At 40.7% G+C, this 26,121-nt stretch overlaps 2 protein-coding genes across 3 annotated transcripts; one reads left to right on the plus strand and one right to left on the minus strand.

Annotated features, from left to right (window-relative positions):
* The first annotated feature begins 148 nt into the window (after positions 1–148).
* On the plus strand, positions 149–9,029 carry KIF20A (kinesin family member 20A). Of its 2 annotated transcripts, XM_009865989.1 has the most exons (19): positions 149–307; positions 585–587; positions 807–890; positions 1,022–1,141; positions 1,599–1,737; positions 1,833–2,020; positions 2,111–2,255; positions 2,980–3,180; positions 3,428–3,539; positions 3,639–3,710; positions 4,272–4,415; positions 4,501–4,666; positions 4,914–5,078; positions 5,756–5,895; positions 5,989–6,091; positions 6,723–6,930; positions 7,324–7,415; positions 7,711–7,848; positions 8,367–9,029. In XM_009865989.1, the coding sequence occupies exons 1-19, from the start codon at positions 149–151 to the stop codon at positions 8,637–8,639; spliced, it is 2,652 nt and encodes an 883-aa protein (XP_009864291.1). In that variant the 3' UTR covers positions 8,640–9,029. The 2 variants fall into 2 exon arrangements, with proteins under 2 accessions (XP_009864291.1, XP_009864292.1); XM_009865990.1 differs by lacking the exon at positions 585–587.
* SFXN1 (sideroflexin 1) lies at positions 8,778–23,225 on the minus strand. The gene is made up of 10 exons (XM_009865988.1): positions 23,056–23,225; positions 22,258–22,428; positions 20,464–20,562; positions 19,333–19,408; positions 18,230–18,315; positions 16,890–17,017; positions 16,317–16,366; positions 11,192–11,241; positions 10,518–10,565; positions 8,778–9,087 (listed from the first exon to the last, which is right to left on the minus strand). Exons 1-10 carry the CDS (start codon positions 23,217–23,219, stop codon positions 8,991–8,993), a joined length of 969 nt encoding a protein of 322 aa, XP_009864290.1. The 5' UTR covers positions 23,220–23,225; the 3' UTR covers positions 8,778–8,990.
* Between the last annotated feature and the right edge of the window lie 2,896 nt (positions 23,226–26,121).

Here is a 26,121-nt window from a genome sequence, read left to right on the forward strand (position 1 = left end):
GCACCGCTGTTGTCTCTGTGTGTGGAGCTGGTGGATAAGGTAGTAGGTGGGGCCGGTGTATGTGTGGGGAATAAAGCCTGGACTCCAGTAGGGCTGCTGTAACTATCCTCCCTGTGCCCTTTTCTCTCCAGGTGCTCTGTGAGACATCATGGCGCAAGTACTTGCATCCCTAGGGCTGTTCTCTGATGATGACGTTGCAGCCTCCTCTGTTCTTGAATCCACAGCAACAGGATTTGGGGCTGATGTGCGCAAGGACCTGCTGTCCGAGTTCTCTGCTATCTCGCCAGATCTCCAGGGCTCTGAGCAGGTGAGGTTGGAGCTCTTATGTCACGAACAAGGCCATTTTTTGACTTTTGGCTACTGTATAAAGTGTGTACAAAGGCACTGTGGTGCAGGGCCAACAGAGACTCTCCAGAATAGGCTAAAACAGAACATTACAGGGAGTAGCTTCCGTTATGAGAAATGTACTGTGAAGGGCACAGTCATAGAATCATATAAGTTAATCAGTCAGTAAGTGCATCTGAACATGATGTCTCTTAGTGTGGTGCTTGGTCTGGGGACTGGTTTTGGTGCCAGGTCTTCAGGTTGTTGGTCTGATTCACTAAAACAAGAGAAACGCTGGTGTGCCTGGAAATGCCTAAGAAAGCTTCTGGCATTGCTGGGGATTTTGGGACCAGAGGATTGTCAGTTACCAAGCACTACCTGAGGGAGCTACACGCATGTTCCATGCTGTTGTTCCTATTAGGGACAGAAGGTTGTGGACTGCCTCTCTGGCTACCATGTTTAACCTGTGCTGATTTTTGCAGACTGAAGATAATAATGGAAAATTCAAGGTGTATCTGAGAGTTCGACCCCTGAAATCTACAGAAGTGGAAAAAGGCGAAGACCAGGTGAGATACTGAATGAAGCAGTCTCTGAGCTGGTTGCCTGTGTGCCTGTTGGGAGATGCCATCATACTTTGCTGTCTATGCTATGGGCTCTTGTAAGCCATTGTGCTGAAGGGGTTTCATGTGTTCTTTAGGGCTGTGTCTGCATTGAGAATTCGGAGACTCTTCTTCTAAAAGCCCCTAAGGACTCCTTCGCTATGCGGAGCACAGAACGTGGAGTAGGGCAAGCAGCACACAGATTCTCCTTCACCCAGGTAGGTAACTAGGACAAAGAATTCATCAGGAAGCTTTTTGAACTTAAACCAACCTTACAGCTTGAAAAGTTTGCTTACTAGTACATGCTGATTCCAATGCACTGTGTGAACTGTGTAGTCTTGTACAATCCTCTCTACTTGCTTCTGTTGTTCTTTCCTTAGTTTCTCTCTTTTTAAGCTGATCCTGATAACTTTTTCAACAGCAAATGCCAAACTCCTGTTCATGAGGCTCTGTAAACATACTAGAGGCTGTAGAGACATAAGATATTACTGGATTAAGCAAGTGAACAGCTTGTTTTTACTGGGGGCTTGGACTGGAATTACTGTTGGGTCTGTTGCTCATGATGTGGGGCTAGCGGAGGGAGCAAAGGACTGTAATTATCACTTGAACAACTATCATCAGCCAGAAGATGAGAAAGATCTACATGAAGCCATTTTTCACGTGTCTTGTTTGCAGATCTTCGGACCAGATGTGGGGCAGAAATTGTTCTTTGATGTGACAATGAAGCAGGTGATAAAGGATGTACTGAATGGGCAGAACTGGCTGGTTTACACTTATGGCATCACCAATTCAGGGAAGACTCACACTATTCAGGGTAAGGAAAGCATGTGGTGTGAGTAGCCTGCTGAGGAAGTCATCGTCCACTTCTACGTGCGAATCCTCAGCTTGCTGCTGTTGTTCTTGCTTCAGGAAGCAACAAAGATGGGGGGATTCTGCCTCGCTCCTTAGCAGTCATCTTCAATAGTGTGGGGGACCGGCTGTACCAAGGCATGGACCTGAAGCCTTCCCTCTCCAATGAGGTGATCTGGCTGGACAGCTGGCAGGTGCGACAAGAAGAGACCAAGAAGCAGACCATGCTGCGGGGGTGTCTCTCGGAGGTAAGCATGCAGCTCCTCGGAGGTTTAATAACAACAGGGAAAGGATGGTGTCATACTACCTACATGCTCATGTTCTTTGCTTCCTTCCAGGAGGAGCTGTTAACACCGCTGAAGAGGAGCTGCTGTGCTGAATCTCAGCTCCAGGCCACCACCAGTGGCAGTTTTGACAGTGGAGTTGCTGGCCTCTCTTCATCTAGTCAACTCACCAACCGTTCAGACATCAGCCAGACAGAAGGTACGTCTGAAAGCCTGTTGTGTTCTAGTTTGCTTCTTTTTGGAGAATGGGGGAAGAAAGAATGACAGCTATGTGGATGCTGTGTTGTGGGCAAGAGAGCAAAGGTGCTGTAGTCTCACAAATCTTCCCTTTGAAAGATCAGATAGAGGGGCTGAAGAATTTTGTATGCATGTCTTGCCAACATATGAAGAACTCACCACTGCATAATAACCAAGCCTTGTGAAATGAAAAGTTACTTCACACCCACTTACGTCATTTGGGGATATGGTTACTGAGCAGCTGAATGCTGTGCGATGGGGATAGCCGCAAAGCAGGGTGCTAAAGCGACAGGTTGCAGTGATTGTGCCCAGACTTTCGAGCCTAGGAACTACCAGCTGATTAGGTACCCCAAGGCATTGAGTGAATGAGGTAACAAGGACTAAAATTGAACTTATACTGGGAAGAGTTCATGTTTGAAATAGCTTATATTTCTGGAGTTAAGATCAAGTACATTAACAGTATCCTCCTTTCTTGTGCAAAGACTTTTTAAGTAAACTTTAGGCTGTCTCGCTGGGGACCGGCATAAGAGGAGGCCCAAATGAGATGAGGTATATAGAATAATTAGAGTCTAGGGTAGTCTTCTTGCTGAACAAAGATATCTTGCTCTATAGCTAAACCTTTCAGGTTGGATCTGTGAAAAGCTGCAATCATGATTTCTTTTTCTTTCTTCCTCCCCTCCCTGCAGCACTGGGCCCTCACTGGGCTGACTTGGATCGCATTTCACTCACCAACACAGGAGATGTGCAGTTCTGCATCTGGGTCTCCTTCTTTGAGATTTACAATGAGTTAATCTATGACTTGTTAGAACCAGTTTTATCTGGCCAGAACCGTAAGAGGCAGACACTGAGGCTCTGTGAAGACCAGACTGGCAACCCCTATGTGAAAGGTAGATTTACTTGAAAGCTATTTTTAGTGGCCTAGTAGGGAGACTTGAGGACTGACTGGGTGGGTGGCTTAGCAGTGATATTTTGGAGAGCACAACATCCTCGATACCCCCTCAGAAGCCTCTAATGTCTAGGGTATGGGAGTGTTAAATTTGTTAATGTCAAGGAAATACAATGGTGAAGTTGGAGCTGAGAAAGTTTTCTACCAGTCTCCTAACTGCCTTGTCCAATGTGTGCCTGCTTTTCCAGATCTGAACTGGATCAATGTCCGTGATGCTGGCGAGGCCTGGAAGCTCCTGAAACTGGGTCGGAAAAACCAGAGTTTTGCTAGCACCCACTTGAACCATAACTCCAGTCGCAGGTCTGAAGGGGAAAGGAGGTTTTTTAGGCAGAAATACAATTTTGAGATGATTTTAAAGGTTGTGTTTCCTCTTTTAAATATCTGCATGTTTGTTTACAGTCATAGTGTCTTCTCCATTCGGATTCTGCACTTGCAAAGAGGTGGCAGTGAAATAGTTCCAAAAATCAGCGAGTAAGTTTTGTGCTGTCTAGAATTTTGGGATATTCTCTGTGGACTCAACTCTCCTGTCTCTTTTGTTGCATATCTGGGGTGTGGGAAGTATCTTGAGGAAGGCCTTGTTGAAAATAGTTGGAAGGAGCCAATGTTACCAGTGTTAGGTCTTGAAACTGAGGAGTCTGAGAGTCTTGCAAAGTACAATTTGAGGTAGTTCTGAGGCTTTTGGAATGAAGGTCAATGTAAGCAACCTTGCCCTTGCAGAGAGGGGCTGTTGTGAGTGTTGCTGATGCCTCTTCCTGGGATGTAGTTATATGGAAATGGGTTGTGTTGGTACCTGGGAAGTGGCCAGCAAAGAATCTTTGAATTTGACACTGCAATACTTGAGCTGGTGTTACCTTGTGTAACCCCTACACTTAGGGCAGGCTGTTCTGTCCAGCACTAGGCCGTACACCCCAAAAGAGCTTTCTGTGCCCTTATGAGGAAGCTGGGAAGGTGATCGCCAGGTGTGAATTGTAAACCTGGACAGACTATGACAATCCTAGTAGGTCATGTGGATGCTGCTTGTCTTTTCTTCAGATTATCCCTGTGTGACCTTGCGGGGTCGGAGCGCTGCAAAGACCAGAAAAGTGGGGAGCGAATGAAAGAAGCAAACAACATCAATACCTCCCTTCACACCCTGGGTCGCTGCATTGCTGCCCTCCGCCAGAACCAGCAGTCCAAGTGAGTATCGAGAACTCCAGAGGGAGGGTGTGGTGGGGAAGGCTGGTTTGCTTTCCCGTGGGCTCACTCTTGTTTCTCCTCATAGATTGAAGCAGACCGTGGTTCCCTTCCGGGACAGCAAGCTAACCCGTGTGTTCCAGGGGTTCTTCACTGGACGTGGGCACTCTTGCATGATTGTCAATATTAACCAGTGTGCCTCTACATATGATGAAACTCTGTATGTAGCCAAGTTCTCAGCCATTGCCAGCCAGGTAAGCAGCCCACATCAGGATCACGGCATGGTCAGGATCCATCCTGCTTCTGTGGGAATGGGTCCCTTTCCACCACAAGGGAGGGGGAATTCTTATAAGTCTTCCCTGTGTTTCTCTGGTGGATTATTACCCTTATAGTATTTCCAGATTCTGCTGAACTGAAAGGTTCAACAGGTTGCAGAGAAGTGCCATGTTTGAGGACTACGTTAGTAGCTTTGAGAGCTAATGATGGTGTTTTCCCCTTCAGCTTGTTCAGGCACCTGCCACAAAGCTGGCACTTCCATCCATACAATCAATCATCAAAGAGCACAACAGGCAAACCAGTCAGGGTCAAGAGGCAGCGGCAAAGGAAGAAGTGGAATCAGAGAAGGACAGCGAGAGTGAAGTGGATGTCACCATGTATGAGAAGGAGGTGGGTCATGATTTGTTTTACAGGTTTTATGGATAGAGGCGTCAGAGTATGACTGGTAGCTTTGGCCTGGGAGGTGGGGCTGGAGCTTTGCACTATACTGAGAGATGACAGAGAACTTCAGAAAGATATGGGTCCTAGGAAATCTGGAATCTATGAGGAAAACACTCCACAGTTGGTCTCAGTCTGAAGCAGGTGCTTAATTTGGAAACACTTTGTCATCTGTGCAATAGGGACAGTAGTAGCTTGGGTGCAGACCTATAATCCCTGCTCTTCCAGGGAAATCTAGAAATCAGAAAACATGCAAACCAGATGCCTAAACTGAGGAAAAATAATCAAACTTCCTAGATAGTCAAAGCTGAAGTAGCTGAAAGATCAAGATGGAAGTTCTATACCTACAGAGACTTGAACTGTAATGTGTCAAGGTAGCAACGTTAAGGTGCAGCCCTGGGCGGTGCAGTAGGGGAAGCTGCTCTGGAGATTGCTCCATCTGGAGTGCAGTGTTGTTTAAACCATCTCATGGGAGAGGAATTAAGGGCAAACCTGGCAACTTCGCTTTCCAAGTGACTAGAAGAATCTTAAACCTGGATCACCCCAGCCTACAGATACGGGATTGCCTAGTTTATTCTAGGTGTTAATTCTGTTGCGCAGTGTGGGCAACATAGTTTGTGCCCTTGCAGGATTTGCTGCGTGTAGTAGAAGCTGCACGAGAACTGCTGGTGCAAGAGCGGCAGGAGAAGCTGCAACTAGAAATGCGTCTCCGTGAGGAGATCTGCAATGAGATGCTGGAGCACATGCAACAGAAGGAGCAATGGTGCAGGTACAGCTTATGCTGATCTTCCTCTCTTTGTTCAGAGTGAGCTACAGTCAGGAGAACTGCCAGACCCTGACACGTAGTTTCTTCTATTTGTAGCCAACATGTCGATGCTCAGAAGGAGATGCTAGAGGAACTGTATGAGGATAAAATGAATAACCTGAAGGAGTCCCTGACTGACTACTATCAGGAGGAGATCCAGGTTTGTTCAGCGCAATGAAATGACATCAGAAAAGTGGCCGTGGGTTGGGTGAGGACTCCAAGGTACTTGAGTCCACAAAGGTGACTTATGCATACTAAAAAGAAAGATTTTGCTTTTTGTGGTATTTTTTGCGATATTGGATAGCTTGATCCACAATCTTTGCATTGCTCTATGTAATTCACTAGGCTTTCTAATTTTCAGCCCTGGAGGCTAATGTGCAACCATCCTGATTCTGTTTGTTCTATGTGATTCTCTCCTTACTTTTTTTTGCTAGTGGCTTGCTTTGCATTTTTCAGATTAACGCAAGTTTTGTGAATTTCTCTTCTTGCCCTTTGATGGGTATGGGCCTGTCTCTGTTTTTTATGCTAGAGCATGAGTGGCATCTGGGACTTGTTGCACAGCTCTCTGAAGATGCCAACTCTCAAAAAATTCCTTGTCTTTAGAGGCTGTAAAAAAGTGGTTTAGGCTCCCAAGAAATGGGTTCATTGTTTTCACGTAAAGGACATTAAGGGCTGGATCTGATATGTGAAGTGGGTGATTGAGAAAATCACCTGAAGACAGACATTGAAAGCTTCAGAAAAGCTGTATTAAGAAAATCTCGTTGAATATTTGAACAAACTTGCTTTCTAAGGAGCGTGATGAGAAGATTGAGGAGCTCCAAGCTGCTCTGAATGAGGCAAAACAAAAATTGGAGACCCTGGATGCTAAGCAAAAGGACTTGGGGCAAGGCTTGCGTCGATCAAAGCGAGTGGCTTCCTCATGTGTTCTGCAACAAGAGCTGGTAGATACTAAAGCCAAACTGGAGCAATGTCAAATGGAGTTAAATACAGCAACAGCAGGTAAGGCAGTGATGCTGCACTGGTTCTGAACTATGTCCATGCAATCCCTGTAGAGGGTTAGAGATGCTTTTTCAAGTAAGGTACATTGGATTCAGACATCCTGAAGGCGCTATTCTGAGTTGTACGTCATAGGAATAATGTGGTGGCTGGAGAGAGTTTCACTTCATTTTCACAGGAAAATGGAGTTCAGGACAGGATCATCTCCCCGTTCAAATTTTAAAGTCCTTTAGTGTAGCTGAAAGGGATAAGCCTGCAGTGTTTGTGCATGCCTGCACAAACTTAAAGGCTTTTCTCAGCTTGCCTGTGGCAGCTTGTCTCAAGAGAAGTCCTGACTTTGGAAAAACTGAAAGCTTATAAATGTGCTGTTGCTCACTACTTTTTGTCTGTTCCTAGAGTTGCGCAAGTACCAGAAATTATTGGAGCCACCTCCCTCTGCCAAACCCATTACTGTGGATGTAGACAAGAAGCTGGAGGATGGGCAGAAGGTAACTCCATCTCTGTGTTATAGAAAGGAACACTTGCAGAGCAAGGTGGTTGCCAGTTTAAACAGTGTTTAGAGCTGCTGCTTCCAGGTTTTTAAACAAATGGTTGAATTTGAAATGGATCTGTTGCAAACAAGCCCTTAATATAGCGATGTAGAAGGCTGTGGTATCTGTGATCCCAGTAGACCTCACTCAGATGGGATCCTCACTTGGCACTGAGTGTCTGAATTATCCTGGTGTGGCTTTGTTTGCAGAGCAATGTCAAGGATAGCTGTTGCATTAAATCTCTCTCCTGCAGAATGTCAGATTGCTCCGTTCAGAGTTACAAAAACTTGGGGAGTCTCTTCAGTCTGCAGAGAGAGCGTGCTGCCACGCTACAAGTGCAGGGAGGCTTCGAGAAGCACTCTCTACGTGTGATGACATGCTGGCTAGACAGGTAATGTGTCTTGTTGTGGGTTGCACAAAGGGATTTAGTGTATGCACTCTGCCATAATCAGCAGAGTAACTTAGGTTCCTGCAGCTGCAAATTAAAGTGACTTATTCTCTAGACACACACTGTCTATTACACTGAGGGAGCTATGTTTCTGACTTTCTCAGTGGCTGAGTCAGACTGTGTATTTAACTCTCCAAAGGAGACCCAAGTCATACCTGTTCAGTTAACTGTCAGCCTGCACTCAAAGTAGAATTTGGAGTTCTCATTTCCTTATCCACTTTGCTCTATCATAGTTGCTATGGCAGCATGTTTGCAGCAGATTGGATTCAGCTTTGTCCTTACTGTTCCCATTTTGCTACTGAACTGCTACACTATTGACAGTAGAAGCTTTTATGCATGGTCTTATTTAGCATACCAGCTAGTGAATTTTGGCAGTTTATTCTCTTCAGTTCATAGTAATCAGGGAGTTAGGCAACTTGTGGTATATATATTTTTTTTTTATACTGCCTTCCTTTTCTCAGGACCACACCCTGGCAGAACTGCAGAACAACATGATCCTGGTAAAACTAGACCTGCGGAAGAAAGCAGCTTGTATTGCGGAGCAGTACCACACCGTGCAGAAGCTCCAGGCTCCTCCGACATCTACCTTAAAGAAACGGTTCTGTACCAGCCGGGAAAACTTACAACCTAATCAGCCTCCTGGTAAAAAGCCCTTCCTGCACAATCTTCTGACACGTTCAGCCACCCGACCTGTTGCTGGCAGAGGGTGGCAACTTCGTTCAGTTGCTCTATGACTTTTCACAAAGAGATCCCTGTCCTGCTCTTACTGGAACAGGTGGCAAATCCAATATAATGCATCTTTTTTTTTTTTTGTGCGCTTGTTTATTGTTATTGTAGCTGCTTGAGAGCTTGTGTAAACATTTTTGGATATGTATGGTTAAACTTTTAATCAATGTTAAAGTGGACAGACCTGTAAATAAACACTACAACAAAGAAAAGTCTTTAAATATAAAACAATGTGGATGATCAAACTTATTTAACAAAAGGACAAGTTAAAAGTGAGTTCTCATCTTCAGCTATGTTGGCACATAATTCAAAAATAACTTCACAAGATCCTCCTTGAAAGTTATTTTCCCTTCCTTGAATTATAATCCTTTATTAAAGTATACATGTTCTAGTTCAGGGCTGTTCTCTTGGATCTTGGCTTGCAATTCTGGCTCCAAGCGTGTTACAGACATAGAACTAAGCAAAAGAAACAGTAAAATGGTTATATATGACAAGCACTTGAATGTAAAGTAAAATGTACGATGCATCTGCTTCAACTTCCTGGATTGCGAAGAGAGTTTTTGGATTTTTTTTTTTTAACTTCTTAAGAAGGAATCATGTTCACAGACCCAGCATAAATGAATCTCTGCTTCAAAAGGCAGTAAGACAATCCATAGGGTCAAGAACTGTCTGTTGCTACTACTGTGAGGGTAGCAATCTACTTAGTTGCTTGAGGTTGTTGCTGGCGATAGGGACTTTCCTTCTTAAAGGTGTTTTTATTAAATATGATGTATTTGCCTGTTTAACTTACTGCCTGATTTTATTCAGTTGAATAAAAGATTTATTTTTAAGAGTCATCTCACAGTAAAGTGAATGAAGCTGCCAGGCCCTTTAAACCAGCTGCACCTTCTTTAAATCCAGTTCAGGGTCTAACCTTCCTATGAAATGGAGAGCCCTGGCTACAATCAAGAACTCTACTACACTTGCTCTTCTCATTTGTCAAGTCATCTCCAGTTGTCTAGTGACACTTATTTACCACAATTCTCTGCTCTGTGCCACGCAGGGAAACAGATGGTGTCAGACTGCTTTGTCGTACTCAATTGCACTGGATGAGAAATGGGTATTGTTTTCTGGAAGAATTTGTTGCTCGATATTCTAACGGATTCAGCTCCAGCCTGCATTGTTTAAGCTACATTTGGCAGCTTGTCAGGTTTAGGCAACTGCTCGCAATGTGAGAAGGACAGCTTATTTCAATTTAAGACCCTGTTCATACTGCATACTGCAAATTGACCTAACTTGATTTGTAGGTAACCCATCCAGGTTTCATTATTATTTTGGCTATAATGAATACGGTTTCTAAGACAGTTTTCAGTATTTGTGTATTGATGAAATATTCTTGCTGAAGAAATATTAATTGAATTACAAATAAGCATGTATAGTTGAGTGCTGTTCTGTATAACCACAGGAGTTCCCAGCTGAAAATAAAAAGGGCTCTGACTGTATTTAATGAAGCCATAAACTTACTGGACAGAAATGTATTGTTTGGACCACATTAGCATTCTTTTCCATGAATCATTCCAGTGATTCTTAGCTCCTGTTATCAAGCTCAAACTTCTCAGCTTGAACTTACTCACCTGAACCTCTTGCTCACTATTCCTGTGTAGCAGCACCTTGAGCTGCTAGGGGTTTGTAACCAAATGAGTCCAATTCAACTATTATATCTTACTGATGAGTAACAAAGTTATTGCTTTTCTGAATATTCTCATGTCTATCACACTTGTTATCTGGGAATTAATTTTGTATGCTCTGCGAGGCAATGAACACTTGTTTCTGTCTTTTTTTTCAGTACCTTGCAGGCATCTGGGAGTGTAACATTAAAGTAAGAATAATGTAACAGGAATACGTACCTTTTTTGAGGAAACAGTGCACAACACAAGGGTGTCGCAAACACAAGACTAGAGGAGACAAAAATGGGTTTACAGTAGTTAGGGTGCTAAAAACCTATTCAAACCCCTTAGGCATGGTCTTCTAGGAAGTTGTTTGTTTTATTTTGTACAGTGAGGTAAAGTTCCATTGAGTGCTATGTAACCTTTATTTCTCACTGCATTATGAAATAATTAACTTACTATGAGTACTAAACACATCAATGCCATGCTTGCAAATGTATAAAATTATAATTTGATTTCCTTTCCGTATTTTGCATGGGTGTGCATGACAACATATATACAAGACAACAGCAAATGAAACTCCATTAACTGTTTCAATAATTCATCAGCCTACAGGACTAGATTCCAATTACTGTTTATGGAGGTAGCAGCCAAAGCATCTTTTCTAATCAAGCTGCTACAGGTCTCTTTTGCCACTCCCTTTCTCCCTCCCTCTGCTTTTCTTGGCAGCTTCTTCACTACTAACGGCTTTTTATTTAATATGGTACTATCAGTTACAGATATGGAAGTGAAGCAACTGCTGTAGGCTCATTAACTCTCTCAATTTTTCTGCAAAGTGCAAATATTGCTACTTCCTCCCCAAAACTCCGCAAGTATCTCTTAAAATAGCAGCCCAACCCAAAGAAATCACTTACCAGAATCCGACTAATCCGACCTGAATGGGAGCACTCATCCAAGGAAATCTCTGTTACAAACAAACCGCACACAGTGAGTATGGTATCTGTTCTCCCCCTCTTCCCCCCTTCCTGGAATTCTTGTAAGAGACAGATTGTGCCTAAAAGATTCTTGAGCATGATGAAGGCAAAACAATTACCAGCATATCTGAAAGCTGAGCTCCAATTTGAGAGCCCCATCCCTTTGAAAAGTAGTGAGAATATTCCCAGTGATACCAATGTATGTTGTTAGTCTGAGTAAATGTCCCTTAGAAACTACACGAGGTGGCTGACTGTTTTACTTAGGACTTGATCCCGAGCACGTGGGCCATTTATTTCAGCCATACGAGCCCAGAGCAGCTCTAGCAACACTGCCAAAGTTTGGAGCGGTGCCACAGATGTGAGGTGCTGCTACACCTCCTGCGGGCGCAGTGAATTTTGCTCAGGCACCCCTAAGAGGAGCTACTGCTGGTTACAGCTCCTATTTCTTTGGAGACATCAAATGGGTTTAATCTGCAGCTGGAGATTTGCTTTGTGAAGGGTGGCAGCTACCAGTGTCTGCCTTTCTGTCTCACACTTGGCTTTGATGTGCAGGAACCTGCCCCGCAGCACAGTGTGGTACGCTCTAGTTCTGCAAGAGTTCACCTTTTATTAAAAAAAGGATACAAGAATCTGGGGAACAAAGCTTGAGAAAGCAACGCCTAACTTACAGATGCATTTTTAGCATATAATTCATTACTCTAACTTTTGCAGAACTTGAACATATACCAAGAAATATGGCATGTTGTAGGCCTTCAAATTATTTTAGGAATTCATTCCCCCCATGTTAGCAGTTTAGCTGAAAGAAATTACTAAGGCAATAACCAGGCCTGCTTATACAGTGTTGCTGCAATGGCCTTCTCTTGCTACAATAAAATTAATATATCCAGTAAGTAGGACACACACAACTGCTACAGTAACAGGAAGTTGATTTTAAAACAAAACAGCTAATGAGTTAAAAATAACATGTTACAGCGGATGATGTTGTCAAAAAAGATATTTTTTTTCGCAAGAAGCATTTGTCAAGATGTAGAAGTTAGAGGGTAAACTGGTGAACAAAAGGTGGGCACTATTTGAAAGCAGAAATAGAAAACAGAAATTTAGGAGGCTTGGTAGGATAAAGCTTGGTGCTAAGGAAGATCACAGCAGTGTAAGAAGCATGGGAAACAAGCCTGTGTGGATCAAACTTTCTCCAGAGCCTGCGGGAGAAGAAATGATGTAGAAGATTGCTGCTGCTTTTTTTTTTTTTTCCTGGAGTCAATCTGTAATCCAGAAATGAGTGCAGGCAGAACCGTGCAGTTGAGCAATAACGTGCAAGAACTGGTAACAAATGGCGAAGACAGCAATAGCATGAAAGATAGAGTGAACGGAGCAGTGCTCTGCTGTTCTGGCATTCCAGTAACGCACCTTCATCTGTCACAGCTGAGATAAATTCACTCAAAACGTTTTGCATTTTATACAATGTAAAAGTTCATGACGTGCAACTGTGAGTGGAAGGGATGCACGACTGTGTTACTGGTAAATATTACATGTATTTGGGAACGAGAGTCAAATACTGCACAGCGAGTGACTTCAGTCTGTGAGGAGAAGTGAGGGAAAGGGATGCCGTGCATTGCAGCGTGAATGTCGGACCCGAGATACACAACAGAAAAGCCCCAAACATGATTTTATAATTGAAGAGACTGTTGGAGGGTGTCACAAGAGTAATAGATGGATCATGCCTTTATCAGAGTTGGTCATTAATCTGAGAGAGAGAGATGCCTACTAGCACAGACAATGTAAACAACTATTTCATATGGTGGAACATTTTTTTTTTGCCAAGGTACTTAATCTGAGTTACAGCCTTTATTTTTCACGAATATTGCCAGGCTGCACTAACCAAAAGCGATGGTGAGGTAAAACTAAACCCTGCAAGGTCAATGTTAAGAACTGGAGTTGCCCAGGGAACAATGTAAAACAATAAAGCAAAACTCAAATGCAGACTGTCCATCCCTACAAAGAGATAAAGTGAAGTACAAGACAATAGAAGAATTAACTGTGATAGAGAACTATTGTTTAACCTCAGAAAGTGACAGTTCCTGACAAATTAGCATTTAATTTCCATATGTCTTAATAGTATCTGCAGTGATGAGTGCAAACAGAAAAAAATGGAGAAATGATAATTAAGCAAACAAAGCCACAAGGAAAAACAGCTTTTTTCTAACTGCTTCCTTTCACTGCGGATCTCAAAATCTGTCAGCTTTTCCAGGCTAGCAATGCCTGTTGTGTTTTTTTAAAAAAGAATAAATAAAATGACAGTTACATTACAAAGGCATGGAGGACTCTAAGGCATTAAGACATTCAAGAATGATGCTTAAAAAAAAAACTGTTCTGTAACTGTTCCAGTTTTGTAAGAGTTTTGAATATGTATTTTAGTTGCATAAAGAAACTCCAAGAAGCTGGTTTTAAGGATATATGAGAAAATTTCTGGAATCAACTTGAATGTTAATACAGTATGCAGAACAGGAGAGAAACAGTAGCTGAAGTTGTAAGAGTAGTAATATAAATTTAAAGTTCAGTATCAGCTGGAATTTTCAGAAGTTTCTGTGGAAAAAAACCCAATTTATTTCCTTAGGAGAAATGCTACCTCTAGCTAAAATAAATCAGGCTGTTTATGGACCCTCCTGCTGCAGCAGATAAAATACCTCGGTTCTGCACAGAGCATACGTCAGTAGGGATGATGAATACAGACCTTACACAGCCTAATCAAGTAGTACACCGCAAAACCACACAAAAAGCAGCCAAAGCCACTGCTGAAACCTATAGCAAAACACATATATATATGTGTATACAAATATTTTTTCAAGTCAAGAAATAATTATATTTCTTTGAAGTAGTAAGTATGATTCTACAAACTGTGTTCTTAAAAACTTGAGTCATTTTCTAGCAATACCTTTTGGGAACACTGTGAATTCATACTAACGTTACCATCAAAATGTTCTTGTGCAAAACAGCGGCTGAATATGGGGGGTGAATAGGGCTACACGACCTACACCTTATTTAAAATCCCAGAGTCTGATAGCCTGCTATCACAGAGACCAGCACTCCCGAAGCACTTCTTTATCTTTCTGCGGAACATCATTCTATTTTCTGGCCTTGTGTGTGGCTTAACAGGCTTTGGCGAGCATACAAAAATTATTTTCAAGAGCGATGGGTGCAAAGCAAAGGCTAAGAATAATGAGTTAGTAAAGCATCGTGTGGATGGGGTTGGAGAACTGCAGATGTGATGGTGCTTCTGAAACCTCAAGAGGACATGCAGAAGCCGCTTGTTAAAAATGCAGCTCATTTCTTAATGGTTTTAATACTAATTTCTACCAAGTGTTACCACTGACTACCTGTAGAACAGTGTTTCACCTGAACTCACAGTCTTTGAGGCTGAGGGGAACGAACAGGTGAGCATAAACGGTCAGGATGGTACCAAAGACCACTGAGTAGTCACTGAAGAAATCGCTCATTTTTGCTGATCTGAAAAATTCACAACACCCTTATATTGATTAGACCACACAAAACCAACAGATATTTGTCTCCAAACCCAGAAGATTGCTGCAACCTCTTCACAAATGTCATGTATTTGCCAGCTGAGTTGACAGCATTTGTCACATTTCTCCCATGTCAAATACATATAAAATAAATCTTTGCTCTAAATTTATGTGGGGTTTTTTTTTTAAACAAGAGTAAATGTTTTGGATAATACATTCTCAAGAACATGACAGTAACACAAGCTGCAAAGAGGCTATGGGGCAAAAGAAATCAACAATTAGGAATTAGCCAAATCAGTATCAGGCTCTTTATGCTGCAGACAAACAGTGTATTTCGACACACTGCAGTCTCACTCCTGTCAGGAAATACAAGCAGCACACGCTGACTTTCACTCTAAAACTCGTAGGCCACATTTCCTGTTTTTACATTTTGAGCAATAGTGTTTTCTGTTAAAAAGGAGGGAGGGAAGAAAGCACTTCAGAAAAAGAGTTTCGAAAATTGCAACCTCTTCCCGATGCCTACTTATATACACAGAAGCACTTTCAAATGAGGTTTGTAACTGGGGAAGCCAACTCTGCACAAGAAAAATGAAAGGCCAGAAATAATAATAAATAAATGCATTTTAGAAAGCTCTATCCTGGAGAAACACAACCAGGCAACTTTCCCTGCCTGTCCTCCCAGTCCCCACCCAAACCACTTTTCCAAGGGGATGCTCTGGAGACTCAAACCACACTTTCTTTTCCTAAGTTGTTCTAAAGGGAAGGAGATAGATTCTCTCAGGCTGTTGTTTGCAGCTTGTTGGGTGGGTTTCACAGGCAGAGATTGCACCTGGAGCTACACAGTAAGTAAATCAGGGATCCCAGCCAGTGAAGATGAAACTCCCTTTACTAGCAAAGAATTATAGAGAGTTTTTCATCTGAATATTTTTCCTCTAGACAATCTTATAATTAATTTCATTATTGTTACTTATCCTCTCATGCACACACAGTGCACAATGTTTATTTAGTTTATATATTTACTAACACTGGGTGTTTGACTTCTCACTACATTAGCATCAACAGAATATAGGAAATAAGTTACCTTTGATGATTCTATCCCCACCCTGCATTTGCTCATCCAGTAAACTTTAAAGGATCATTTTCAAAAGATATTGCTGTTTCCCAAGTCAAATTGCTACTAGAGCAGCTAGGGAAAGCCTTCCTACTACTACTCTGAGAAAAAAGTAGTGCTAAATTTTTCAGTGTTTTTCTAATGAACTGTATGCCAAGTCTCAGTATAAGGAAGGTTTATTTAATAGGAGGAACTCTCCATTTTAAGAAGAAAAATAACAAATATTCTCTTAATGTTATTTTACCCTGTGATAAAAAGAATCAAACTATCTCTGTCTAAGAAAGGCACAAAAGAAAGTGGCAGCTGTAGAGCAAGCTCTATGGGGATATCCTCCCAGAACATTTGGGAGGCAAATACAAAGACTTAGAAAGTATTTTAAATTCATGAAAATATCAACTTCGGACATGAAATACACATATGTAGATTATCTAAGACTAACCTTTAGAAAGGCTCTCTTTTCCAATGTATTCATTATGAAGGGAGGAATTGCTGCAAATGAGAAAAAAACCCCAACGTTAGCCTTGGAGAAAAAGGCACCTTGTTTTCATTTTCTGTTGAGACGAACAAAGAGCATAACAGAATTTTCACAGCCTTTTGTCATCAACTGACCTTTCACTGCCAATTCAAGACACTGGATTGGTATTTTCAGACATATATTCTCTCAGTAAGCAAAACTTCTAATTTCACATGTAACTGAGCCTGAGCTCAGTAACGTGGCACCTGCTCTTCACTACACCAACCCCACTCAACCAGAATTTGCCACCACTCCTTTACTAGCTTGATCTTTTCTGTAAAACCCAGGAGCTTTCCTGCTGCAGTTCAGTGTAACAGTGGATGTTTTCACAGTGAGAAATGTATGTTTCTCTGTGAAACTTATCAAAAATGTAAATAGTGCCTGCACAACTGTGAAGATGATTTGGCCTTTGAGAAGAATCACTTACACAGAATTTAAGTGCTCTTTCACCTTAGGAACTGATAACCAGGAGCAGCATGTGCCTGTAGTTATTCTTACCCATGCCAGGAGCAGCCATAAGAATCCTGGATATAACCACCTGGGTAATTGCCTGCTGAGCTGCTTTTGTTGATTCACCCAGTCTGTTCCCGTTCTCATCTGTGACGGGGATTCCAAACTTGAGTTCCCTGTTGGATAACAGATCAAAAAAAAGCAGTGACTGCCAGTATTTATCCGTCTTTTTTATTCCCTTTTTCTTGGTCCCCTTAAAATTGTCAGTTACGAGAATTATGGTTTTTACTTTATTTTCCAAGTTAGTCTGTTTGTAACACCTTTTGGCACAAAATTTTCAAAAGGCAGACAAAGCAAACAGCTGAATATTTGTAACAGCAATCTGCTGCTTAAGCCTGGGCACACGCCTTCCAAGAGGACAAAAGGAGATGTGTTATTTCTGTAGTTCAAGCAAGGGAGAGGTTCCTTCAAAAAGCAATTCGGAAAAGTGGAATTTTCTGGACTGCTCTGGAAGTAGCCTGTCGTTTCTGACAGACAACATGGAATACAGGAAGATCAGTTTCACTGCACTAAACCACAAGTCTTTATGAAAATTCCCCTCTGGCATTCTAGTCTGAGTTTTCATTTCAGTCACTAAGAACATATTTGAAAACATAAAACAATGCAAACTACAAGGAAACTACAAGGAAACAAACTACATTTCTGTAACCGTATTATTCTCTACTAAATCTTTTGCTCACACACTGGGGAGAACTTCCAGGGGAGTGAGAGGCAGACAGAAGGGCAGATATACTGAGGACTGCATTTATTCTCCTCGTCTTTTATAAGTGGTAAAATACTACCATGGATTGAATTTTATTGTAAATATAACGTCCAAATATTCCCTTTTCTGCCCATAACTCTGTGCTTATAACGAGATGCTTTTCATTTGTTTTTCCCCACTTCTGTTCTTAGTTCCAGTTAAATCAGTATACAAATGAAATTTTATTTCTGACAAAGTTCTTATTTTTGCAATCTCAGATGATTAAACAGAACTGTGGAGCCTGACTTCTATGACTAACTTCTACATGTGGGATTTGAAGCACTATTTTTGAAATGCCTGTATTTTTCTAAAGTAGAGTCTGCTCATGCGATCAAGTTTTTAAGAACCGGTACTTGCTTTCTGAGATCTAACAGTGAAGAACTCTATGGATATTTATCTGAAGGGAATGAAGATGTTCTGGATTTTACCCATCACAGTCAATCAATCTAAAGAAGATCATGCATGAGGTTTTTGTGAGGTTCTCAAACAAGCTACAGATATATAGTGTGCTTTATTTAGTAACTTGCTGATACACAAACTCAGTAACATTCTTTCTTCCATGATGAGTCTTTGTTATTTTTCCTACCTTTGTCTCATTAGTGGAATATTAATGCAGTTAGCAGCAGCAACAGCAGCAAAAGGAACAAACCGTCCTATAAGAGGTGAAACATGCTGTAAAACACAGAGAGGAAAAAAAAAAGAGAAGAAAAAAAAAGAAAGAAAATTACAAAATCATTTTCTTTCCCAAAGGTCATATTAAAATGCTTCACGTACTAATGACAGACCAGACTTATTTCTTTTAAATTAAAATTCAGTGAAAACTCACTGTTAAGGCAGAGGTAAAACAACAAGCAGACAAGATATAAGTCATTAATACTTCCCTCTCAGTGAGCAGTGGCAGGAGACTGGCAGAAAAAACGTTAATACAGTAGCATCACTGGAGAGAAGTGTCAGCTTCTGAGTGTGCCTATCAGCCCGGCAGCAGCACTGAACAGACCTTAACTTTAGGCAGCAACATCTGTACCAGCTGCTTTCCATCTAAAGGCACTGACTATTCACCTAGCCAATGCCTTGTATAATCTGAATTACTCTGCTTAAAATAAGTCTCTCAACTTGTTAAAGCTATATGACTTGCAGTACTGTGAACCATTAAAGAGGGATAAAAAAATAAGGTTTTTTCCTCCTGTAAAGGACCTCTTTTTCTCGATTATGTCGTGCCGTTGTTTAAAGAATTTGAGTTCTCTGCATTGAAGAGCAGCAGCTCCTTACAAGTTCTAACCAGTCGAGAGTAGGTGTCCATGTTTGCAGAAGTGATACAGCGCTTTGAAAACACACCTATACAGTTTATGGAATAATAAGTCCACATTGTTTTAATTACAATTAACTTTCAAATGCTATCAGATGCCTTGACATGGAAAAAAGAAGCTGTACCTCATCAGATTCAGTTTGCATTAACAAAACACAAGGCTGTTTGACGTACACATAAGGAGGACATGCTGTTTGAAATACATATAAAACCATCTACATGGGGCAAAAATAAGTTTGGGATATAAAGAATGGAGCTACCAAAGGCCATTGCAACCCCATACTGTGACCTGTGCACAACATGACACAGATACACAGGAGCCGTTAATATCCCATAAAACATCAAAGTCTAGTTAAGAATGGAAAAAATAATATCAGCAATACCTTTGTTAGTGCATTAAGTCCTAACGCTGTTGCTACGGCACCTGTGGTAGCAGAAACATAGGCTGCTCCCAGCTGGCTAAAACAAAAATAAAGAAGTTTGCACATGCACAACAACTACATTTATGTCACTTTTAAAAGTAATTGCATTTTACACATGTAGCTACACCCCTCCAAAAGTTAAGAAGTAGACCTTTCTGTAGTAAAATGTAGATGGATGATTCAAAGGGGACACTAACCACTTTTCAGCAGTAAAAATCTCACACAAGCAACATCTTAACACTGACTCAGGGTCTGCTGGTTCTGCGCTGCTATCTGTTCAGCACTTTCTCATGTGTCTGAACAAACACCTTGAAGGATTTAGTTCTGTATTTAACTTCCTAATTGCTTAAACTAATAAAATAACTTCGGATTTCTAAGGCCATGTTTACAACAGTATGTAAAATAAGCTGTACTTAAACCCATACAGACAGACCAGCTTTGCTGCAAACACTCAAATCCAACCCGACTTTCCTTAAAACATATTTTACCTCCTTCCCAGCTAGGAGGTGTCTGTATATCCTTGAATCCACTGCTTTCTCCTGGATGTCTATAAGCAAGTCAGCCTCAAACACTGCAATTCCAGCCTCCTATTCACAATTTCTATCTTTCTGCATCTATTCAGTCTCTCTCTTTGCCTGTAAGTAGAAACAAGTACTGTGCAGATCAGTTCCTTGAAGGGTCCTCTCTTTGCAAACAGGCACAGTGTGGTGTGTGCTGTGCCACAGGGCACTGAGAACATGGCACAGAGACACCTGAAGGTCCACACACAATAGAAATTCAGAAATACACTGGTATAACACCAAACTGACGAGGCACTTTCAGATGGTTGACTGAGCAGTGCAACATAGACTCCTGTTAATCCTACGCTGTTAAGTGCTCATGATCAAGGTGCTTGGTCTCATCTTTAGTGGCAGAAATGGAGTTCTTGACTCCATCATTCTTGGACTTCTCATCCATGCGTATTGAATTAATAGTAAGCAGAGATGAAAAAACTTATCCCTCTGTCACCTCAGACTTTAAAGCATAACCATGTTCTCTTACATCAGAGAGCAACTTATCAACACATCAGAACTATGTGGTTCAGTGTCTGACCTGACAGTAATCGGGGCGTCACCACTCCTGTTCGTGTAATTCACTACAGCATTGAAGGACTGGTTAATCCACTGCCAGAAAACCACTGCTGGTGTCGTTCTTGAAAAGAGAAACAGTTACTGTTTTTATTATTATTAAAACCACAATTGAATTAACAGCACAGAAGAATGACAAATCAAGAAAATCCAGTGCAAGCAGTAATCATGCAGAGGTTCGTGTTTATCTGAATGAAACAATACAGTCAATGAGGTACCATCCTGATAATGGAAGTGTTACTAAGGGCAGAATTTAAAAGCACTGTTAATTAAATAGCAAGGTTCAGTTGGGACAAAGATTTGCTGTAATAGCAAAAGCATTAGAGCAAACCTCTTTATAAAACACACACAGAGAAATATGAAACACTGATTTCTGGAGTACTTTTCCAGGCTTGTCTTCCTTTGAAAGTCTGCTATTTTCCTTTGAAAGTCTGCTAGTTCTCTTTGGAATCTCCATATGTAACTGAGAGGTGGATTTCAGGAGACGGGGCTTATCCTCTCAGTCTTCAAAAAGCTAGTATGACGCCATTGTTGTAGTAATTCTGAATGTGGTGACAAAGTAATAGTGACAAATTAGTTGGATTTTTTTCTGTCACTACTGCTGTTCTTCTTCCTTTCTTCCTGTGCATGTGCAACTCTTCTCCTGACTCATTCTCTCCTGTTTCCTTCCTACTGGTGTGTAGAGGATATGTAGGGTTTAGGCGTGACTCACATTGCCTTACTGCACGCCCAAGAGCCCTCGCAGCTATAACGAGGAATTTGCTCTTTCCAGTGGCCAGTGATGAGCAGAATGAGTAGATGGAGGCTACGTGTCGTTGTCCAAATGACTCCTGCATAATTCTGTTTGCACTGCTGAGGGTTTGGTCTAAAGAAACCTACAGCTTCCAGGCTAATAAATCACCTAGTTTTGAATCTGAGTGACTATGGTAATGCAAAGGAGAGGTACATAGCTGCTCTAAGTGTTACAGATAATAACAGAACATGCGTAAAAGAATAAGCAGTTAACAGGAAGCCGTGCTTGTGGATGGGTGGCTGTACTGATGGTTTTACTCATATACTCAATTGTTTTTAAAACACACAAACATGCACACACACACACATGCACACAAGTATTCATTCAAAATAGCTGTGCCTTTCTGGAGTGCAAGTCGAGAATTTGTAAAATTTCGGCACCAAAACCGCTACTGTTAATTTCCTCTGAACCGTCTACCAGTTCTTGCTACCCAAGCACTGTGCCACAAAAATATTCTCTAACACAGAGTCTACTGACAGGTGATAGTGGCTTTTGCTGTGGACTTCACTGTGTTGGAGATTCAAGAACTATTCAGGAAATGGAAGGATCAAACAGGAGCTGAAGAAACTCAATGACTGATGGACAGAAGCACACTGAGTACTCACTTGGGAGACAGCACATCCTACGTGCCAGATCTCTAAGGTTAGAAATTTCCAGGTATCTCCTCCTCTTTGTCCTCCACACAACTCTCCTACATGGATGGGATTTTGGAACGTTCAGCTTTTCCAGTTTGAGGAAAAGTGGGATGGTGAAGGAAAGGGGCTAAGGGCTTGTCTCACAACTACTTCTAGAGGAAACCATTAATCAATGTGAAAGAATGCAGGGAGAGAAGAGAAAAGGAAGCAATATTTTACATTCTAAAATACTTATTATAAACCTTCTAAAATGCTCTTTTGGAAAGAGTATTGGTTTTCACTTATTTAATTTGTAGTCAAATGTTTTAGGTGTTAGATTGCCAGCACTTACCTATAAAAGGTCATCATACAACCTGTGATAGTCATGTTCATGGGTACCTGAGCTGACATTCGGCCAATCAACACCATCTTCTCACCAGTGTCTGGGTGAAAGGCTGAATCATAGATATATTTTGCTCTCCACAAGTCATCTTCCGTCAAGCCAGTTGCCACAATACCTTGTCTTGGGACAGGTTAAAAAAAGAGAACAAGACAATAGCAAAAAGCACAACTGTTATAAAATGCTGCAGCCAGTGACAGATGTGGCATCAGAGGATTTTGTGATGTTCATACGAAGTTAATCTAGCCTCACAGTTAGCTCGTGGATTTCCAGCTTTTAAACGGGCTGGTGAAATAAAAAAAGAATCAAAACTCCCAGCAGTGGTTATGTTGGCTGAGGTGATATATCCAACACCAAATTTCTATTTACTTAAACCTGTACTAGATGTTAGAGCTAAAATCTCTGCAGTCATTAGCATAAAACCCTGAAAATGTACTTTGCAAGTATTTAAGGAACTACTTGCTCCAAACAATATAACACGTAAGAGGAAGTCTAAAACTCTGTTGTCACATTAACTATTTTCAGAATTACACACTTTGTATTTCAGAATACTCTATAGGCGTTCTCAGATGACATAATATCCTCATTCATTAGCAAATTTGTTTAAAAGAAAGTGCTCCAAGCTCTGAAATAAGAAGAAAGAGTGGTGAAATTAATGCAGTGTTTTAAGTATTTCCCTTTAAATATAGAGCCATGAACTTATTAACATGGAATTTTGGGGGCCAGCAGTAAAAGTGATCAATGCCATACCTGTAGTCATGAACAATTTTTCTCGCATTTTCCAGTTGGGCATCAGATAACAAAATATTCCGTGGGTCTGTTACAGTAAAGAAGTGACTGGCTCGTCCAACAAAAGTGCTTTGATCCCATCGGGGCTCCTTGATATTAATATTTAATGGTATATCTGCCGACATCTTCAAAAACTCTGTGAATAAAACCAGAAAATTTGCAGTTAAGAAATCCACTTATTTCATAATACAGCTATAACCTGCAAGATGAAAAGCAGTTGTGCTTAGGGTAATAAATCAGAGAACAAGCAACTTGCAGAAGTGAAGTTTAAATGGCCAAGAAGGTATCTAGAAAGCAGACGCCCGTTTGCGCAAGACATTTATACACGACACCTCTGTAAGAGCACAAGTATCTGATTATGAGGTAGAGGTAACATCATACACATGTACAAGCATCTGAGGATGAGGCAGATGCAAAGGAAGTAGAGAAATTTATTAATAAATAGTTGTACTAAATAACAATATACTAATCAGAAGTGTGCTTTATTTCAATGATGAATTAGTGTTTGCTAAAACGTTGTCTTGAAGGGAAGGAGAAATTAAATATTTCAAGAGATGCCTGAAGTCTGCTGTAAAGTGCAGCAAAAGAAGAAATATTTAATAAAAACCAATCAACTTCTCTGGCATAGCAAAACAAAACAAAAAATAGGAACACAAACAAAAAAATTTCTTTAACAAATGTTGTTTGTCTAAATCCATGTTTTAACAAAACAAAGATTATATAATGGAACAATTTGCCACATTATGAACATATGACCAGATCTCCTAACGATACTTCAAAGATGGTTAAAGAACTACAAGGAAGGGCACTGAACTAACATAGCTGTGCATTTAAAAATGCCCAGAAAACTAAAAATTACTTCAAGATGACTAAGTTTACTTCTACATTTAATGAAAAAAGGAAATAGCACAAGCTATATGAAGTTTATTAAGAGAAATTTCTGTGACATATTCAATAGCCAGTTAAGAAAAAATCCTACAAATAATGCTTGTAATTCAAATTGCTGAAATAAATTTGATCTATACAGATGATATCACATAGCATTTTATCTGTTTTAACAGGAAAACCATAATAATTTATGAGGACAATTCTTGTGTATGGTGTAAGCTGCCAATGAAGAGTATTTTCATCCTAACTCAAGAACACCATGAAGTTGTCTTAGACATTTTGGTCAACTTGAAGATGTAGAAAAGAAATCAAAGAAAGGAAGTAACTAATCATGTATCCTTAAAAACAAAAATAATCGTGAACTTCATGAGAAAAAAAGTAGACACCATTTGTGAAATCTGAAGAAGCTATTGACTTCTCCTCTATGATCCTTCTCCTCTACCTCAAATGGAGAAACTTGGGATTTTTTTGAAAAGTAAACTTCTACAGAAATAAAGACCTAAGTCTCCCCATCTATCATAACCAGCCCTAAAGGGGCAGCTTTAAGCAACAGGAAGGAGAAGGAAGCTAATAAATATTTAGAAGACATTACAGAGCAGCGTTTCTAGCAAAAAAACCCCAACAACCCAAACAATGCATCCAACCCCCCCAAAAGTCTGTTCCTGAGAGTGAGCTAAACCAGCTCAGAGTCATACAAGAAAGAAACTTACGTCTTTGAAACGTCTCTCACAGGAATCACGAAACCAGCTTTTTAAGTAGATGAGGACTGGGTAGAAATTACTCTGCCTTGACCCACTTACCAGTCAGAATTGCTCTTAGAGTGGGAATTATTAAGGGAAAAGACTGTCTTCCCCGCATTTCCCCAGACCTCACATTTTTACGTTTATGTAACAGCACAGGCATGACTCTTTAGATAAGACTTAGGTGGTGGTTATTACTGTGATTTCATGACAAAGAAAACCTAATGGCCACATACCAATTTATGGTGTATCTTATAAACATTACGGGAATATATTTGATTTTCTGATATATCATCTGCCAGGAGGACGATGTTCAGATTGTTATGTGTGCTCATGAAGTCAATAGAAACTGTGTCTGCATAAGCGCGATGGCACTGAGCACCAGACCTGATTGTAAAGCTGTAAGGAGAAGGCTGCAAAAATGCAGAATAACTGCACTAAACACGAAGATAAGCAATGTTTAAAGAGGATTTGGCAAGTACATTCTATTGTCGAATATTTGAGGCAAAGTCCCATGTGTCGTAATGAAGAAAGCAAAGCAACCTACTGCTAGCACACCAAGTTTGAGAATCCAGAATGGATTAAATAGACAATAATCAAGGGTTGTCCTTCACAACAACAGCTGGAAATATTGTATCTCAGCTAGTATTACTAAATAAGTTTGTTAAAAATGGCTTAGAAAGTGGTGCTACTTCGAAAAACCTGGTGCTACTTAAAAACTAAATTCATTTTGTACTTTTACTGGTAACTAAACTTCTTTAAGTTAAATAATCAGTTTCTAATAAAAACTCAAGGAGTTTGTTTTCATCAACAGAAAAAACCCAAATAAAGCATTCAGAATGTTTGTGTATTACCTTTTTGGTTTAGCTCATATTATTTATGATAGAATATTGAAAAAACCAAAACCATAAAATAAGAAAGATCTCTGCTTTCCATCAGACTCAAGCTCTCCCTTGAACAAATAATCTCTAATTCTATAGAACAGATCTTATTATAGAAGTTTACACAGGCTAAATGAACTTGGATAAAATCACACAAAAATTACAGCTACACAGATATTTCTATGTCCTGCTCTTTAAATTCTCCTTGCATCAGGAAAAAAATCAGGGCTGTACTGGCAAAACCAATCCGTTTGCCTTTGCAGCATAGAGAGCAACTGGGTAAGGCCAAACTGTGTTTCTACAGATAATGCTGAATTCCAGATAATCATGAACCAACAGCAGAGGCCGCAGGTAGGACATCAGTAGGATTGCTTTTGCGTTGTCCCAGTAAACTGTATTAAGAGTTTAAACACTCAATTAATCCTTTCTGGACAAGTGTAAAATTCCCAGTTTCTACTCCAAATCATCGCGTGCAAGGTTGTTTTGAAGACTCACAAATTAGTGTAAGCTCTCACAGG

The sequence above is a fragment of the Apaloderma vittatum genome, unplaced genomic scaffold (assembly GCF_000703405.1).
Source record: "Apaloderma vittatum isolate BGI_N311 unplaced genomic scaffold, ASM70340v1 scaffold32443, whole genome shotgun sequence".
Taxonomy (NCBI): domain Eukaryota; kingdom Metazoa; phylum Chordata; class Aves; order Trogoniformes; family Trogonidae; genus Apaloderma; species Apaloderma vittatum.